The 18060-nt window shown below is 34.8% G+C and overlaps 3 protein-coding genes and 1 pseudogene across 3 annotated transcripts; 2 read left to right on the top strand and 2 right to left on the bottom strand.

Moving 5' to 3' along the window:
* Positions 1 to 2601: 2601 nt before the first annotated feature.
* Positions 2602 to 2958, top strand: LOC123218863. The gene has a single exon (XM_044640518.1). It carries the CDS (start codon positions 2602 to 2604, stop codon positions 2956 to 2958), a length of 357 nt encoding a protein of 118 aa, XP_044496453.1.
* A 2273-nt stretch (positions 2959 to 5231) lies between these two features.
* On the bottom strand, positions 5232 to 12243 carry LOC123218862 (annotated as a pseudogene).
* A 313-nt stretch (positions 12244 to 12556) lies between these two features.
* LOC123218046 (bidirectional sugar transporter SWEET2a-like) lies at positions 12557 to 15048 on the top strand. Its single transcript, XM_044639244.1, has 6 exons — positions 12557 to 12815; positions 13426 to 13462; positions 13540 to 13756; positions 13848 to 14006; positions 14095 to 14214; positions 14411 to 15048. The coding sequence occupies exons 1-6, from the start codon at positions 12755 to 12757 to the stop codon at positions 14522 to 14524; spliced, it is 708 nt and encodes a 235-aa protein (XP_044495179.1). The 5' UTR covers positions 12557 to 12754; the 3' UTR covers positions 14525 to 15048.
* A 98-nt stretch (positions 15049 to 15146) lies between these two features.
* On the bottom strand, positions 15147 to 17716 carry LOC123218045 (cell division cycle protein 48 homolog). The gene has a single exon (XM_044639243.1). The coding sequence runs from the start codon at positions 17637 to 17639 to the stop codon at positions 15372 to 15374; it is 2268 nt and encodes a 755-aa protein (XP_044495178.1). The 5' UTR covers positions 17640 to 17716; the 3' UTR covers positions 15147 to 15371.
* Between the last annotated feature and the right edge of the window lie 344 nt (positions 17717 to 18060).

Below are 18060 nucleotides of genomic sequence, written 5' to 3'. Positions count from 1 at the left end.
CAAGCCAAGGCTTAATCGTTATCAAAGTAGTGGGACCGAGGTCTGACCCGGTGCAGGAGCCGTTGGATGCGCTACGCTGATGGATTTGTAGCTTTACAGCGAAGCTTCTCACGCAATCATTACCGACTATGACAGGCTCTCGTAATGCTCTAATTTCAGTACTGCAGGCAACTCAACGAGGCTGCTCCTTTCGGCTCGGCTTCCTTAACAATATTCAAACAAATTTTGTTTATTTTGTAATTAACTCAAGTAAAATATGATTTATATTTCTTCATTATATCATTTTCGCAACAACAATGAAAATATTTTATGTTTGCACGTGGATTAGAGATTATTATTATTGATGGCATTTTTTATATTGAAAGAGTAATTTTATGTATGAGTAAAGCTTGGCAGGTGGGAAAGGCGAGAAACCGTTTTATAAAAGGTTAGAATTCAAATAATATAAATAAAGAGATACTCTTATAAAAGAAATTTAAATTAATTATTTCGAGATCAAAATGTTATTATACAAGACAAATTTTTGATGAAATCGATATAATAGTTATAAGTTCGATCGCTGTATCTAATATTATGTATAAGAAAATCTCTTATAAGTAATAAAAATAAAATATCTTATTTATAAAATATCAGAATTCAAATAATATAAATAGAGAGAAATACTTTTGTAAATACGAATCTTTAACAGACTTGATATAATAATTATGGGTTTGAACATTATGTTTCATAGAATACTTCATATATAATGTATGTGATGCACATAATTTTTTTATATTAAAAATGAGGCAAAATGTGAAAATTGATACTTGTATGGATATACCCAAAGTTGCTATCAATTAATTTTGCCAATTTAAATTAGCATTAAGAGACTAATATGATATAATATGGTCAATTTATAATTCAGGACTTCAAGCTTACGACGGCAATATTTAATTTTGTAAGCTATTGGGCAATTATTACCATGTGTGTCAAGTCAGTGCCAACTTATCCATTAAAAAAAAAACACATTATCCCTTCAATTTATATTATTTTTCACAATCAATGGTTAATTATCATAATTAACCTCTTAAACACTCCCTTAATCAGAAATTTTCAAATGGTCATGGGCCACAATAATACCACAAACTTTTTAATTAATTTCTCTTAACTAATATATTATTTTATATAATAATTATTAATCTAACTATTATATTTTATATTTATCTATCCAACTAATATAATTAAAATTTCTTATTACCCAAATATATATATATATATATATATATATATATATATATATATATATATATATATATATATATATATTACCACAATTAAGTGTTCTCCCTTCCTCAATTATCAATTTTAATCTTGATTACACCCAAGTGAAAAAAAAAAATTTGAAGCCAATTTTTTGTCCCCAAAATTGCAACCTCCCTTTTTGACTCCGTACAATGAAGTCTTTTCATTATCCTCGAATAATTCTAGAGACTTAGGCCAAACAACATGTTCACCCTTGATCTATTGGAAAAAAACACTTTGCCCTTTAATTTCCCAATTTCACCCCTAATTTTTGAATTTAAGGGTTGAAAATACAAATGGGAAATAAAAACCCAAGATTTAGCGTTCCAATTCAAAAAATGGAAGTCATATAGGTTATTCTTGAAATTAGAATAATTTTACATATATAAATAATGACTAATAAGATGTACAAATAAATTAACACGTCCTCATCTAATTGAGTAATTTAATTTTTTATATTCAAAATCATTTGATCATATAATATTATATTAGTTTATTTGTATTCATTAATACTAAACTATAGATTGTCAATTGAGTGTGGCTAGTTAAAGTTCGAGCTCATAAAAAATTTCATACTTAGACTTCAAGTTTGTCTATTTAGGTTGTAGATTTTGTGTTCAGACTCAACTCATTAATTTATTTGGGTTTCAAGCTTGTTTGAGCTCATTATATATCTTTAAAAACTTATAAAAATACCCCTACAAATTTGAAAGATTGGCAAATATATCTATGTTGATAATGAATTTTCAGGGTATATCGATTCTTAAGCTTGAACAATCTCTGTTCAAACTTAAGTCTGCTAATTTAATAGATTTTTTTTTTTTGTTTGGGCATGCCCAATGGTGGAATTTTGTTCAGCTTAAAACTGAAATATTTGGGCCAAAAAATTGAGTCTTGAGTTTCCCGATTCAATTGACAGACCTATCCAACTATTTGTATGTTGAAAGTTGGAACAATAGATTGGGGGCTAAAATATTTTTGATAATTTTGGGGGTTAAAAGTGATTCCGCCAAAAAACCGAAGAATTAGTAAAGAAGGAAACTCAAGTCAAGCGGCCGCAACCGTAAGCCGGAAGAAAACGTCGCTTAGCCAGGCTGTGTAGTGTGTAAGAATTTGCAGTCGACTATCGTACACAACACAACATAAAGTTCAAATACCATACACAACAAAATACTTCAGCACGCAGATGCGGTGACTGTACTCAAACTTTTATGGTGACGACATCTGGCACCATCTCTCATCCTCACCTATAAATTCCCCTATACCCCTTTCAATCTTTTCTCTCCACAGACAACCGAACACAACTCCACCATTATCATCATGGACGAAGAGTTTCAAGAATCCGACGTTATCTTCTCAGATCGGGATCGCTGCCACGACGACATCAGCAGCAACGACAGCTACTTCACCGAGCAACAAGGCGGACGAGTGGTTCGGAGCAAGAAGAAAACGAATAAGAAAGTAACATCAAGTTCGCTTCCGGTTAACATTAATATCCCCGGTAATGTTTATCAGTTTGAAGAAGAATACGAAGACGGAGAAATCACTCCGCCGCATGTCATCGTCGGGAGAAGGATTCCGGGAAAAATGGCGTTTTCTGTTTGTGCGTTAAAGGGGAGAGATTTAAGACGAGTTCGGAATTCAATTTTAAGAATGACCGGTTTTTTGGAAACATGACCTAAAATTTCTACAAAAGAAAAAAGATTTGTAATTGTTAATTAGAAACAGGATTGTTCATAGAAATCCATGGGGCTTGAAGGTTCCTGATTATTGATTTTAGTTTAAAGATTTTAGCTGCAGCAGCTCACAGGTTGTCCATAATGTGATTGAAGAAAAGACCAACATCAACAGCAAGGAAAGAGATAGAGTTGAAGCATCTGTCAGAGGGCTCTTGTTCGATGTGAAACTGGCAGAGTTTTTTTATTTGTTTATAGAATAATGTCAATAAGAATGTGCTGGCTGAAAGGACTTCTTCTGTAGGCAAAAATGTAATTTCATTTGTACATGTGGCTTTAAGGGGTTTTTATTTATTAATTAATTAAGTTAATCTAAGATTAATTAAGGAAAAAGAACGGAATTTGTGGATCAAATCAAATTGGTTTACGCCAACAAGCCATTAAATAAATAAAATTCTTATGGTGACGTTAGTGATATTAATAACTTATTTATATCATTTAAAATAGATTATTTTACAGACTTTTGTAAAAACTAATATTTTAAACATTTTTTTTATAGTATGAATATATAAAAAACATTTCGTAAGTATATGACAATATTTTTATCCATATAATTGTATATATAAATGATATATTATTATATAATATATTAAATTAAATTGATAATATATTATCATGTAATTGAATAATTTAAAAAAAAATACTAAAAATAAAAAAACAAGGTAATAATTTTATGGTTGCCCATTTTGTCAATGCTAATTTGAGCTACAAGAAAGAATACAAAAGGAGCTTGTAATAGAATGACCGCAATGGTTAGCAAAAGTATTACAATATTATAATTTTTAAAGTGAAAATCTGGGTTTAAGTTTTTGTTATGCTTATAAAATCTTGATTTATTTGATGTAATAGTTGTGGGTTGTCTCAGATTTATCTATCCAATAAATATAGACGAGATCTCTAATTAATAAAAAAAATATTGGCAAGGCCCCCGGTTATAAAAAAAATCTAAGAGTATTTTCTATCCAAGTTTTAATACAAAAATAAATACACATCTGTGAAGTTTCAAAAACTCAAACACCAACTCATAGGTTAACATCGGTTAAAATTTTTTGTTTGAGACAAAGATAAAATTGTCATTTTACCTTTCATATTAAAAAATATATAATTAATTTGTTTTTTTGAAAAGTAATATTTCACTTGTTTTTGGAGAGAAGAAAACCAAGGGTTTGTGGGTGTGAAATGTCACTTTTCAAAGTTTTTCGTATTAAAAAATATATAATTAATCTCATTTTTCTTTTAAGTTTTGAAAAGTAATATTTCAATTATTGTCAGAGTGAAGAAAACCAAGGGTTTACATGGGTGAAATATTACTTTTCAAAGTTTGAAGTTGGGATAAAATATTATTTTTCAAAACCTGAAAAAAGAAGGAAATGAGATTAATTATATATATTTTTTAATATAAAAGATAAAATAATAATTTTACTCTTATCTCTAACAGAAAATTTTAATAGATGTTAAATTATAAGTAAGTGTTTGAGTTTTTAAAGCTCTATACGCATATATTTGTAATTGCATTAAAATTGGGGTGGAAAATAGTCCAATGGCCTTTATTAGAAGAAAGATGAAGAATGCATGCAAAACGGTGAACTAAAGCGATCAGGGCAGGAAGAAAGAGATACGTGTTGGAAAGAATTGGAGAAATCCCTAGCGATTGGACTCCTGTAATTTAAATTACTATAATAAAATACATGCTTAACACATTAATCACAGATCAAATAGTTTTGAGGGCTTTTCATCACCCACCTTATCCTGTGATTTGTTGAGTTCATGGTAGGATTCTGACAGACTCAAAATTCAATGGCTTATCTTCATATCATACACGTATGCTTCTTCACAGACAATTACAGTGGCCTAAACTAGACACCCCAGATGCTGTTTCAATTATATATTAGCTCATCTTACAATATTTTAGGCATTTTTTTGAAAAGATGTGGACAGACATACTCTAAATCTCAATATTTGAAGTGGGTAAGAAACAAATCACAGACCTCAAGGGATAGCTTAAATGATAAAATAAAGGATTTCATGTATAAGAAACAAATCACAGACGCATATATGCCTGTTTCATTGAAGAATTTTCGCCTGTTCAGATTTATAACAATGGCAAAGACGTTGTAATTTGATTATGGGTACTTACAAGACCAAGGCTTTCATCACACAGGCAGAAATTTTCATGAACATGGAACATTAGCAAGAACCAATCTGAGGCACAAATTAATCCTTCAGTATCAGTAGCATATGCTCAGTGGAATTTACAAGAATGACTCGTTACTAATTCTGTGTTCGATTATGAGATACAAAATCCTTAAACACAGGAAAAACAGTGCTATAATGGTGATCGACATATTTTTTTTTGGGGGTGATACAGCACATACAGGAGTTTTTATCATCACAAGGATAATAACAATTACTGGAGTTTCGTATAGATGAAAACACAAGACATGTTTGGATGTGGCATCTCATTTTGCAGGGATATGATCTGAAGTGTGAAAATTGTCTGTTGTGCTAGATGCAACAGAACCAAAGGCCTTGCTTAATCCAGAATAGGCCTTAAACGAGTCCTGAATAAATGTAAATGCATCATTTAGAACAAGCCAATGCAGAACAAGAAAAAAAATGGAATAGTGCCACTCACGGTTCCAAAGGAAAATGGACTCAAAAGCTCCTGCTGGAACAGCACAACGATGCGCAGGCCATAAAATTCTGCTTAATTATCCAAATATCAAAATCTCCATGATGGTAAGGCAGACTTCCGGCTATTTGGTACATATGCAAACTGACTCAAATCCAATGCAGTAGATGATCTTCAGGGGATCAAAACATGGTTAACAATGATACCAGTAAACAATTTAAAAAAGCAGAGAAGAACTTTAGCATTGACCATACAGACTACCGGTTGGTGCAAGTATTCTGGATGTCTTTGATAGGAGCATGAAGGCCACTAGCATGAGTACCAGATGACAAGCATCTAAATGATGACACCACTTTAACAAATTTTTCCATCGATTTCTCAGCTATTTCAGAATAATGGTCTAAGTGCGAAATGTTGGAACCAAACTTTCCTTCATCAGTTCTTGTGTCCGGAAAACTTTTGTCAATGCTAGTATCACAACAACCTGTAGATTATAAAAGAAATCTAACCAGTTAACAAATACAATTCTTCTGCATTCATTTGGACAAAGATGAGCTATTCAATCGAGTGTAACTTGATTAAAAGAACATATATATCAATTGATAAATATATTACTTGCCAAGACAGAGTAAACTATGAATTACTGAATTGAATACACACCATTAGTTGCAAGAGATGGACTGGTACACATGTGCTCTGCTCTCACATTTTCCTGAAATTAGAAACGGTTAAAACACAAAGCTACAAGAAAGATCTTCCCCTCCTGAGGAAAAAACTGGAGACAAATGCAAGTTAGAGAACCTCCTTTTTGTACACTGTCTTTTAACAAAGTCTTCCTTTTTACAGTTGTGCAGTGGGGACAGCTATTCTCAGAAGAAAGCCCAAGATTGACATTGTCAGATATATCACTGGCACCATCAACCTCAACTAGAAGCTTTTCTAGTTTATTCTCCTGATCATTCTTGATCACTTGCTTATGCTGAAAATATGTACTTCTTACAATGACCTTTCTGTTTCCTGTTCTTGTCTTTCCCTTGATTGCATCAGTAAAATTCTTACTTTTGTCATCCTTTTGCAATTGTAGAGAAGATCTATTTGAAATATCAGATTGTGGAAGTAAAGTGCGTTCTGGACTATTACTCTCAACCACCATATCTTTCACTTGACAAACAGAGAAAGGAGTGAGTACTTACTGACATAGGAAGATTTAGATCTGTTTCTAAGAGAGGAAATGATATTATTACCATGACTGAAGAGATTCTAAACCAGGAACTTTAGATGTCAAACCATTTTTGTCCTTCAAAAAAGAAAGAAAGAAACAAAGCAAAAGAGCAATCAGTTTAGTGACATTCAATGAAAGGTTTCATAAATCAAATTAATATCATTGTGGAAATTTTTATGGAGAGGGACATTGCCCACATTTTCAGAGTTCACTGGGGATGGCAGTGGGCAGTTTATTCCGTAGGAACCCCCTCTACTGTAGCAGTATTCTCAGCATTTGGAACATTAGGTGACATACGAGGGCCCCTGAATTTTCTCTCTGCCGCAAGAGATGCAAAGCCTTCACATTTTAAGGAATAAGTAATCCCGTAATTTGAACCCATGCACAATTATTAAGACAGCATATAAATTTTATGCTCAGTTATACTATAACCTAAGGAAAATCATTTTCTCAGTCATCAGTATCATATTCTCACAGCCATATCTAGTGAATAAGAATCATGTTTCAAAGAATCATCCCAAACAAAAATTTCCTTAAACATGAAAATAGGGCAAATGATGACAGGACTTTGTGTCATTTGCTGGAAGAGAGAGAGGGTAAGATTCACCTACGTCTATTTCCCAGCATTCTGAATTAAGAAATAAACATATATTCCTACATGATAATAACAAACTTAAAACTAAAATTTCTATCCAGAGGCTTTGAAAAATGATATATCCAAAATCATCATAATAATAAAATTTGACAAACAGACATGGAAGGACACAAAAATACTTTGTCAGGAGATTCTTCTGCACAGGCAAATCAAGTTTTTTCCTTTCACTTTCAGGCCTAAAAATTCTAGGGTGTGAATTTTTGTCAAGCACAAGCTGAGAACTATCACTGCCTCCCTGGTAGTTAAAAGAAGACAGAAGATTGAAGCACAAATAAAGAACAAAATCTACAATTTATCCTGAAAATGGGGGTTGGGCTGTGCGCGTGCTAGAAACAATAACAGCAAAGTATGGAATTTTAAGCAAATGCAGACTTTCATTTGTGCTTTTCTTTTTACAAAACATGTCTAATGCTAAGTGTTAAAGTATTGTGTACATAAAATTTCCCTGTAAGTGTATTTCATTGCATGCTACAACTACGCAAAGTTGTGGGATTCACAAGTAATTTTCTTTAAGTATTCTTCTGGTTCAACATATACCCTAACATCAGCTGATAGCTGAACACGCAATGGAAGAACAGAAGAATCTACAATTCAACTGAACACTTGGACACAAAAGGAACAGAATAAAAAATAAATATGCAAAGAGTTTACCTGGAATGGCATTTGAGTAAAAGGTTCAAGATCACCTGGTGCTATACCTTTAGCTATGGGCTGTGGTATCAATGTATTTAAGGTTAAGGTTCTTTCTGATGTATTTAATAAAAATTAGTTAAGGTGAAGAGAGAGTATGACAAATAAGGTAAGTTCTGATTGAAGGATATGGGCCTAAGAAGTCCAAATCATCACCATTGCTATTGGATATGTCAGACAAATGTACAATATCTTCGGTGGTTGGATCATAAACCCGTTGATGCTGGAAAGTCAACAGCGCTTTCTTGAATGATTCTTCATACAGGGGAGGAACTGAAACTGTACTGTACTTCAAGTGCTTAATAACCTAAAGAGAATCAAACAGTTGGTATTGAACAGAAATTCATCAGAACTTCCCCAAAATACTTTAAGTATATGAAAGAAAGAAAAACAGAGAAAAATTGAAGCTCTAGAAAAATATTGAAAGCCCTGATTGTTTGTTTGCTCAGGGTTGTTGCTTTTGTCGTTCTATCAATTGGAAGAGCTCAAGCACCAAGTTCATTCACAAGTAAACTCACCTTTTCAGAACTTTTGAATTTACTTTTAAGTGCATGAGCCCTTTTTAGGCCCATTCCTGGCAGTGACTGCAAATAGTCACAACCACTCAAGATGCACATCTCAAGAACCATTTGCTTAGTGAATCCTGCAAAATTGAGGTCCTTATTTTTCTGCAGCATGGAGTACTGAAACTGAACACCTTGCCCAAACTTGTCCATTTTAAAGATGATCCGGATCAGCAAGGATCATTCCCCCAGGAAAATGAAAGGAATTATTAAGACTTTAAAATTAATCAATTGCTAGATTACTCACCCTAGGGCATCCAAATGTTATAAGATCAGAGTCTTCAGTGATAACTGCATCAACCTGTCTGCTGATTGCCAAGAAGTTCATTTGGGCATCAGCCTCATAAGGAGCCACAACATTACACACATTCTCCTGCTTTAAGAACTTCCACAAGTGACCATGTCAGTAGAGGAGAATACATTTTCTAGAGTTAGAATTCAATGTTTGATTTGAAGACAGATCATGTTCAGAATAAATCAAACAAATGCCTCTGTAGACCCTCTTCCTTACCTGAATCAGATCATGTGCAATTGAAGGTGAAATATCAACAGCTTCTTGGTAGAACTCATAAGCAGCAGAAAAATTGCCATCTGATTCACGGGCAATGGCAATTGCAAGATTATCCTTCCTTGCCCTGCATTTTTGGGGCATACAAAATGTCTTTCACTCAACAAAACAGATAGCTATCCTGAAAGAGGAAACACAAGTCTATTGGATCACTCTATTCATTCTCAAAATTGGCATTTAACATATGTTGAAAACAAAGTAAATTATTTATGGCTGATGGGTAGAAGAATACTTATTCACTCAACCTAGGTAATTGGGCTGCAGTTTTTGAGATTCTCTGGACAGCAAAGTTAAAGAAAAACCAGTTAAGGACTCAAAAACTTCAAGTGGCTTATAGAGCATACCTTGCACATTTCTTCTCTTGTTCAATCTTCATCGGTAGAAGACCTCCATCGAAGACAAGAATGGGTTTAACACCATAATGCCGCAGCATATTTACTCTATGCATGCAATACTCAATGTGCCTACATTATCAAAAAAGAACACCCCCATGTAAGACTGACAAACATCCAGAATCACAAGAGTGATAGGTTTAACAAATGCTATTATCTGTTCATCAATACACTTGTTAACATAATTTGCAATGATATAATTCTCCGTAATGCCGGAAAAAATTGACTTCTTATTAAAAAAATTAGCATTTTCATTTATACGAACTACAGAATAGAAAACGCCAAATCATCAATACAAACTAACTAATGAAGCCCACTATACAATTTGATGAAATAGTGAAAAAAATTCAACTGCCTTATGCAACTGGACAACATAACAGGTTCATCCAATCATGAAGACAAGGCAAACCCGTTACCGCATTTCGTTCAAATATTGAAACTTTAAAAAGAAAATTAAAAAAATAAATAAATAAAAACCACATAAGAGAACCATCTTGCAATATAAATTAGAATTTAGTATAGAGAGAAAGAGAGAGGCCTGGACGTGGGTAAGCCCTTCAGAGCTCTCTGCTACAAGACAAAGCCCCTTTGTGGAGCCAGGAATAAGTATCAACGGCCACACAACAACCCTCAAGCTCTTTGATATGAATTGGTAACATTATCAATTTCAATAGAGGCAATAGTCCTATTTGAATTTGGTGAACAAATATTCTCTGAGCTGAAATTTTGTGATTTCTTAGCTTCAATGACTAAAAATCCAATCTTGAGCCAGAAACAACGAGTTCATTGAGAAGAAATTGTAAGGGCCGACGGGTTTGGTTGGGTTATTGAATGGAAGAGGATTAGGTTACTACATTAAATAGCGGGAAATTTTCATTTTTTGTTGATGGTGGTGACTGGTGATAGTGGAAGACAAGGCCTGTAACCCATTAAAGGGCCGACGGGTTTGGTTGGGTTGACAAGTCCTGTCATTCGGGTTTGCAAGATTTGTAAGGCACAGGGTCTTCTCTTTACTTCTATTTCTCCCAATTTTTTATAAAGGATTTGGATCCCCTCTTCATTTTGCAATATCGAACTATAAACTGTGCATTTAATCTATTTTTTTCTACGTCTTTTAAAGTGAAAATTTTGTCTTTCTAATTATGAAATAATTTTTTTTATATTCTCTATGTCTCTGTTACAGTTGATTTGAGCTGCAAAATTTTGCTCCCGGCTAAGTCCCCTGCCAGCTATGGTGGAAGGAAAGAAAACATATATCGAGTAGGTAAAATTCAAAGACTGATGATAATGGCATAAAACGATGTCTTCTCTCTTGAGTTTGTTATTATTTGTAGCAAAAGGGATTCAACAGAGGGGCCACTTCTCTCCTTAACATTCTGCCTGAGGCAATTACGATAGAAAAAGATACTGCTGGCAGCTTCGGAGTAGCACAAGCTTCATTTTTAACAAAGCTGATCTCGTGTCTGACAAAATCTTAAGCTTGAATAAACTTTATGAGTGATTCTTACAGATGCTTCCTCGTGAACACTTGTTTGATCCTGTGGAGTTCTTGTAGTAACCTTCATGGCTAATTCTATGGTATACTTGCAGTAGAATGGGAATTGATTCAAAATTTTGTGGCAGGTGAATCCACCCTTTGAAAAACAAGATTCCTTGCTGAACTTCCCAAGGCCAACCTCTTCCTCGTCCTGAATTAATTCCTTCAGCGTTTGAATTTCTGAATGTTCTGGTTTTCCTCCTTGATTGGATCCAACCAACGTGGCTCTGCCACAGAAATACTCATCAACGTACCCGCCCGTGACAGGGCATCCGCAGTTGTGTTATTCATGCCCTGCCTGTATTTGATCCAAAAATCGAACCCCGAGTAGCCATCTTTGTTGAGCCTCGGTAGTGAATTGTTACTACTCCCACGGATAATTTAAAGTCTTGTCAGCTGTTCTATCCAAAGCCAAGACCAGTGCCATTAATTTTTTTCATAAGTTGACAGATGCATGCATCTTTCTTTTAGAATGGCACTAAAATAAAATAAGAAATGATCTTCCCCTCTCACGTCAACACGACCCCGCTCCTTGGCATTACATTTGGGTGATCAATTTTCAGGCTCTTTGTCACGTTTGTAGTAAACGGAGTATCCATTCAACTTGTATTAATCTCTTCATTAAGCCGGCAAATAATTATATGCATAGTTACAATTACTCCAAAAATGACTCCATTATATATAATGAACATTATCCATTCAACTATGAGCTTCATGTGTTTTTTTAATCAAATTGGTTTACATAATTGAGTTTAAGAAGAATAACCCCAAATTAAAAGTTTTATAAGAATCTAATAAAGGGAAAAATATAATAAAATTAAGATTAATTTAAAAAATTTTTTTAATACTGTTAACCAAACAAGTAAATATCTTACCCTGAAGTAACCTTATGGATATTCTCGGCATGCAAATGAAAACAAAGATAAACATGAACTGTGTTTCCCAGGTTACCATCTTGTCCTGCCATCTATCCCATTATACTTGTCTTTGTTTGATGCTAATCTTAATTTCCTGAAATTCTATCACAAAAGAGTACTTAATCAATCACATTTGGCAGAGCCCTTATAACAAAAATTCTGGATTAATTACTGCAAATATATAGAAACATTAACTCAAAGACAACAATAGGTCTGGTTGGTCAAGATATTGATTGCAAACTTTAAGATTCCATCTGTTGTTAGCATAAGATAAAAACTACGAAATCAACATGTGACTTTTATGATTTTAATTTTCAAGATAAATATGAAATGGGATCCTCGCGTCCTATGAGTCATACTTAAAGGTTTTTTATCCACAAAAACTATGCAAATTGCAATGGTTTATGATCGGTTAATTTCCATCACATATCTAGAATCAAAGACATGAAAACAAAACTATTAAATACCTTTATTAAATACCCAGTTAAAAGAAATTTATATACAAGAGTACAAGCAAGACACACAGAGAGAAGTTAGAGAAAGAATTGCAGAGATTGACTCATGTTTTCTATTGGGTTCACTGCTGTTTATTCAGTTTGCAGTGATGCAGCTGGGGTTGCTGGTAAACTTCATTAAACCTTTCAAAAGCTCCACTTGATTATCTTCTTTTTAGCAATTTGACGTTTTGTTTTCAAGTTCCAATTTTGTAGAATTTTATTTATTTATTTTTGCCTGTATAAAGTTGCCCTGTCGTCTGCTTAAAGATCAGAGAGAAGATGGTAACACTTTTGACGCTTTCTTTATTTTGTGGGTTACTTGATCCGCAAAAATGTTTGAATTGAAGAGGATTGTTTGCTGGTTGCCGAGAAAAAGCAGGAAAATTGGAAAAGGAAGTTCAAGATTTATTGCTTCTTTGTTAATTTGTAAACTTGCTAAATAATAAGAAAAATATATCCAATTTGTTCAGATGCACAAGCATTCTTACTTTTATTTTGCTTGATATTTTCATATATGTGTTTGATAAAGAATAGCAAACTGTAAACTTCAGAGGAATCCATATTTGGTAAAAATGAAACTCTTCGACACTGCAGTTTTACTCTGTTGTGTTGCTGGTTTGTGCTGAAAAGTGAAATGAATTGATGCCTAATGTCAAGCAAAATAAGAGAATTCAGTCATTTGGACAAGATGAAGATAAAGTGAAACAAATTCTAATACCAATTTGTTGATTGCAGGGAACCTGTTTGCTTTTGTCTTGTTTGTATCACCCATGTAAGTAGTTTAATGATCTTTCCCTTTAAAAGTTGAGAAAGGAATGAAAATTGAAGCTCGTATGTTTGTTTGGTCAGACCTACATTCAGGAGAATTTTAAGAAGCCAGTCGACAGAACAATTCTCAGGATTGCCTTACATTTACGCTCTTTTGAACTGCTTGATCTGTCTCTGGTATGGCATGCCCCTTGTATCGCCTGGTATTATATTGGTTGCCACAGTTAATTCAACTGGAGTGCTCTTTCAGCTAATTTATATTAGCATCTTCATCAAATATGCTGAAAAACCCAAAAAGGTTTTCTTTTTCCCTGCATTTTGTGAGGTGATATTTGATTCTGCACTGTTAGATTCAGCATGGAATTACTGTCTTTGGTTGTTGTTTGCAGTTGAAGATGTCTGGATTGTTAATGGCAGTTTTTGCACTGTTCAGTATCATAGTCTTTGTGAGCATAAAACTTTTTGACTCCAGTGTGCGGCGGACTTTTGTTGGATACTTGAGTATTGCTTCTCTGATTTCTATGTTTGCTTCACCTCTATTTGTCATTGTAAGTCATCTCAAAATGTCAAAGCTTTTTGACTATAGGGAATGCACAATTCCTTCCACTCATATGTTTTCATTTAATACTAATGCAGAAATTGGTCATTAAATCAAGAAGTGTTGAATATATGCCCTTCTATCTTTCTCTTTCAACCTTCTTGATGAGTTTCTCATTCTTTGTGTATGGAATGTTCAAGGACGATGCTTTCATTTTCGTAAGTACTATGTTTATGATTATGGATATTATACATTATAGTTCTTATTATGTGTCCATCATCATTTTATTGATTGGTTTTCCAATGCTTTGTAAGACTCAATGAATTGATTTAATAATCATCAGAAGTCCAAATACTCCCAGGTTTTTGTCTCCATGAAACTGATGGATTGTTTTTCTGATATTTTTGGATCCAGGTCCCGAATGGCATTGGAACACTTCTGGGGATTGTACAGTTAATGTTGTATTTCCATTATAGCTCTAAATCTGGGGAAAATTCAAGAGAGCCGTTGTTAGATTCATATGCGTAAATGTATCCACCAGCAATAGCGAGCTTCGTGCATGGTAGTCAATTTTTTTTGTGTAGCAGATGAGTGTGCCATCAAAATCTGCATAATGAATAATGCAATAGGAATTCATGTCATCTGAATGACATAATTGCTCTTAAAGTCCATTGGTGTTCCAATTGATATGAACCACTGAGTGAAATATCAGTATGAAGCATTTCTGAACTCTCCCAAATCAGTCACTTGACTAATTGGCAATCTATGCGTAGCTCATTGCTCTACTGAGAACAGAGACAGCATAGAGGTAATGGCTGGAGGTCGATAGACGATAACTGGGAAGTTTAGTTTATTTTAATTTCGGCTTCATCCTTGCATAGCCAGAGGTCTTTCTTCAGTTCTTTGTGCCAATCACCGACCAGTGAAAAAACATGAATTATTTATGTTCCAGTCATCATATCTGTGTTATCACTCTCAATGTTGTATTATTGAAGATGCACCTCAAACAACTTCTAAGTTAATGAGATTTAATGTTCTCAGTGATTTGGCCATCTGGGTTGGTTGCTTAAATAAGAAATTTTATGATTCTAATTGACAAGTAATCTATGGATCCAGCTGTTAGAGAAAAGCATCACCTGACACTCAATAGTTTCAAAAAAGCTTGTGGGATTCATGCAAGATTTACCAATTAATAGTGACAATTAAGAAAAGATGGTATAAGACCTATTTTGCAGTAGGACATTCAAAGCTTTGTTAATTTTCACTTCTTAGGAAATTACAACATCATAATAGAATGTGTCAAAATTAAACCAGCAATAGATGCTAGAATTACCTAATTAAACATCAATTCGTAGCAATCTTGAAGAGCATCATCCTAATGGCCACCAGCAGCAGATGATGAGACTGGACTCAAGGTTTGAGCAAAAGCCTGGTACTTGTGGAGATCAGTATTACTAACACTCATACGGGCACACTTCATAGCCCCTTGGAAATGCGTGAGCTTGATTTCAGAAACTTCCTTTGCGGAATCCTGTTCCATAGCTTCAGGATTCTTCACTTTTTCCCTTTCGATACTCTTCTCAATCTCTTCTTTGATTGCAAATTTGCATGCTCTTTGGCAGATTTCTGTGATATCAGCACCACTAAAGCCTACTGTAAGCTTGGCAAGTGCTGCAAGGTCAACATCTTTTGAGACAGGAGACTTTCTTAGGCACGCCTTGAAAATTTGCTGTCGAGAACTCTCATCTGGCAAAGGTATGTATATCAATTGATCGAGGCGACCTGGCCTTAGAAGTGCAGGATCAATAACATGTGGCCTATTGGTAGCCCCGATTACAAAAATCATTTTCTTTGCTGACAAACCATCCATCTCTGCCAACAGTTGATTCAGAATTCTGTCAGTGGTGCCACCAGCATCACCTACCCGGCTTCCTCTATGAATGGCAATAGAATCCAGTTCATCGAAGAAGAGAACACAAGGAGCAGAGCGACGAGCCTTGTCAAAAACATCCCTGACATTGGCTTCACTCTCTCCAAAATACATTGTAAGGAGCTCTGGACCCTTGATACTTATGAAATTTGCTTTACATTCATTTGCAATTGCCTTAGCCAGCAAGGTTTTCCCACAACCAGGAGGGCCATAAAGGAGAACACCTCTTGAAGGTGACAAGCCATACTTCTCAAACATTTGAGGATGCTCCACTGGATATTGAACAGTCTCTTGAAGCTCCCTCTTAACCTTATCAAGGCCGCCAATGTCTTCCCAGCTGACTTTGGGCATTTCTACAATTGTTTCGCGCAGAGCGGAAGGGTTGCTGGTTCCAAGAGCAGTATTAAAGTGCTGATCTGTGACATTCATTGAATTGAGTATCTGAACATCAATGGTCTCATCTTCTACATCAATTCTATCCATATTTTCTCTAATGCACTGTAGTGCAGCTTCAGTACAGAGAGCTGCAAGATCTGCCCCAACAAATCCCTGAGTTTCCCTGGCTACCTTTTCTAAATTTACATTTTCTGAAAGCTTCATGCTCTTTGTATGAATTTGAAGAACCTCTAGGCGACCAACTTCATCCGGAGCACTTATATCTATTTCCTTGTCAAATCTCCCAAACCTCCTCAATGCAGGGTCCATGCTGTTAGGCCTATTTGTGGCTCCAATAACCATGACACGTGCAGAAGATTTCATCCCATCCATAAGAGTCATCAGCTGAGAAACGACCCTCCTCTCCACTTCACCTTGCGTCTTTTCACGTTTAGGAGCAATCGAATCAATCTCATCAATAAATATTATTGAAGGAGCATGCTCTTCAGCTTCAGCAAATGCTTTCCTGAGATTACTCTCACTCTCACCAGCCATACCAGACGTAATCTCAGGTCCATTAATACACAGAAAGAAGCATCCTGTTTCATTAGCAATAGCTTTTGCAAGCAATGTCTTTCCAGTTCCAGAAGGTCCATAAAGCAAAATCCCTTTAGGTGGCTTAATGCCACTAGCCTTAAAAAGCTGTGGATGTCTCAGCGGCAACTCCACCAACTCTCTAATCTGCCCCAATTGTTTCCTCACACCCCCAATATCTTCATAACCAACACCATTAAGCCTCTCCTCATCATCTCTCTTCACCGGCTCCCCTTCGCAAAAAATCTCAGTCTCAGGAGTAACCACACAGTGCTTACCAGGTTCAGTTTCAACAACCTTAAAATCCACACTCCCCATCTCTCCTTTTACAGGAAAAAGATCACCCTTTTGCACAAGACGGTAAGACTCAGCAAAGTAAGGCTGCAAATACGTATGAAACAAGTCCCCAGTTATGCCATCAACAGTGTCATCAAGAGGCAGAATGTGAACTCTCTCTGCATCCATTACATCGTCACAAATATGAACAGAAACCCTGTCACCAGGCTTCACCCTCAGGTTTGTTCTTGCAGCCTTACTCAGCCTTATTTTCGATTCATCACAAGTTTCATCAGCAACCGCGCAGCAAACAGTTTCCCTCTTCCTCTTGCCCCCGAGCAACACAGTGTCATAAGTAAACAAGTTTAGCTCCTTCATGGTATGTGGGTGCAATGCTATCACAGAGTTGTCATCTTCAATGGATTCCTCCACAAGAAGCCTATTGCCAACCTTCTGACACTTAGTCATTGTAAACAAACTTGAACAGCAACTTGAATTGAATCGAATTGCAGAGAAGAGCAAGGAATTGTTAATTTGTGAAGAGTGTTGATGTATTTGTAGTGGTCAACTCCACTCCTTGTCCTAGTTGATTTAGGATCCTTCAACCAAAAGGTTTCTGTTCATGTTTCCTAATTGAAAATTTGAAATTGCATTAATGAATTAAAACATATGGATTCTTGATAAAAAAATTTTCCCATTTAGGATAGGATTTGTTCTGAATTATAACTGTATTGAGTTTTTCTTTGTTTATTTTATTTATGATTTATACCTATTTCCCATTTAGGGTATGATTTAGACCTAATTTAAGGCTTTTTAAGTAGCTACTTAATACTACTCGTCTTTTTGTCTAAATATTAAATATATGCCATGTAACTTTCTTCCATTAAAA

This window comes from Mangifera indica, chromosome 6 (assembly GCF_011075055.1).
Source record: "Mangifera indica cultivar Alphonso chromosome 6, CATAS_Mindica_2.1, whole genome shotgun sequence".
Lineage (NCBI taxonomy): Eukaryota > Viridiplantae > Streptophyta > Magnoliopsida > Sapindales > Anacardiaceae > Mangifera > Mangifera indica.
This window is presented reverse-complemented; position numbering and strand designations above follow the sequence as displayed.

Coding starts and splice junctions, on each gene's coding strand:
- LOC123218863 (XM_044640518.1), top strand. CDS start 2,602: ATGGACGAAGAGTTTCAAGAATCCGACGTTATCTTCTCAGATCGGGAT.
- LOC123218046 (XM_044639244.1), top strand. CDS start 12,755: ATGTTTTCTATTGGGTTCACTGCTGTTTATTCAGTTTGCAGTGATGCA. Junction 13,463..13,539: donor GTCTTGTTTGTATCACCCAT/GTAAGTAGTTTA, acceptor TTGTTTGGTCAG/ACCTACATTCAGGAGAATTT. Junction 14,215..14,410: donor AGGACGATGCTTTCATTTTC/GTAAGTACTATG, acceptor TTTTGGATCCAG/GTCCCGAATGGCATTGGAAC.
- LOC123218045 (XM_044639243.1), bottom strand. CDS start 17,639: ATGACTAAGTGTCAGAAGGTTGGCAATAGGCTTCTTGTGGAGGAATCC.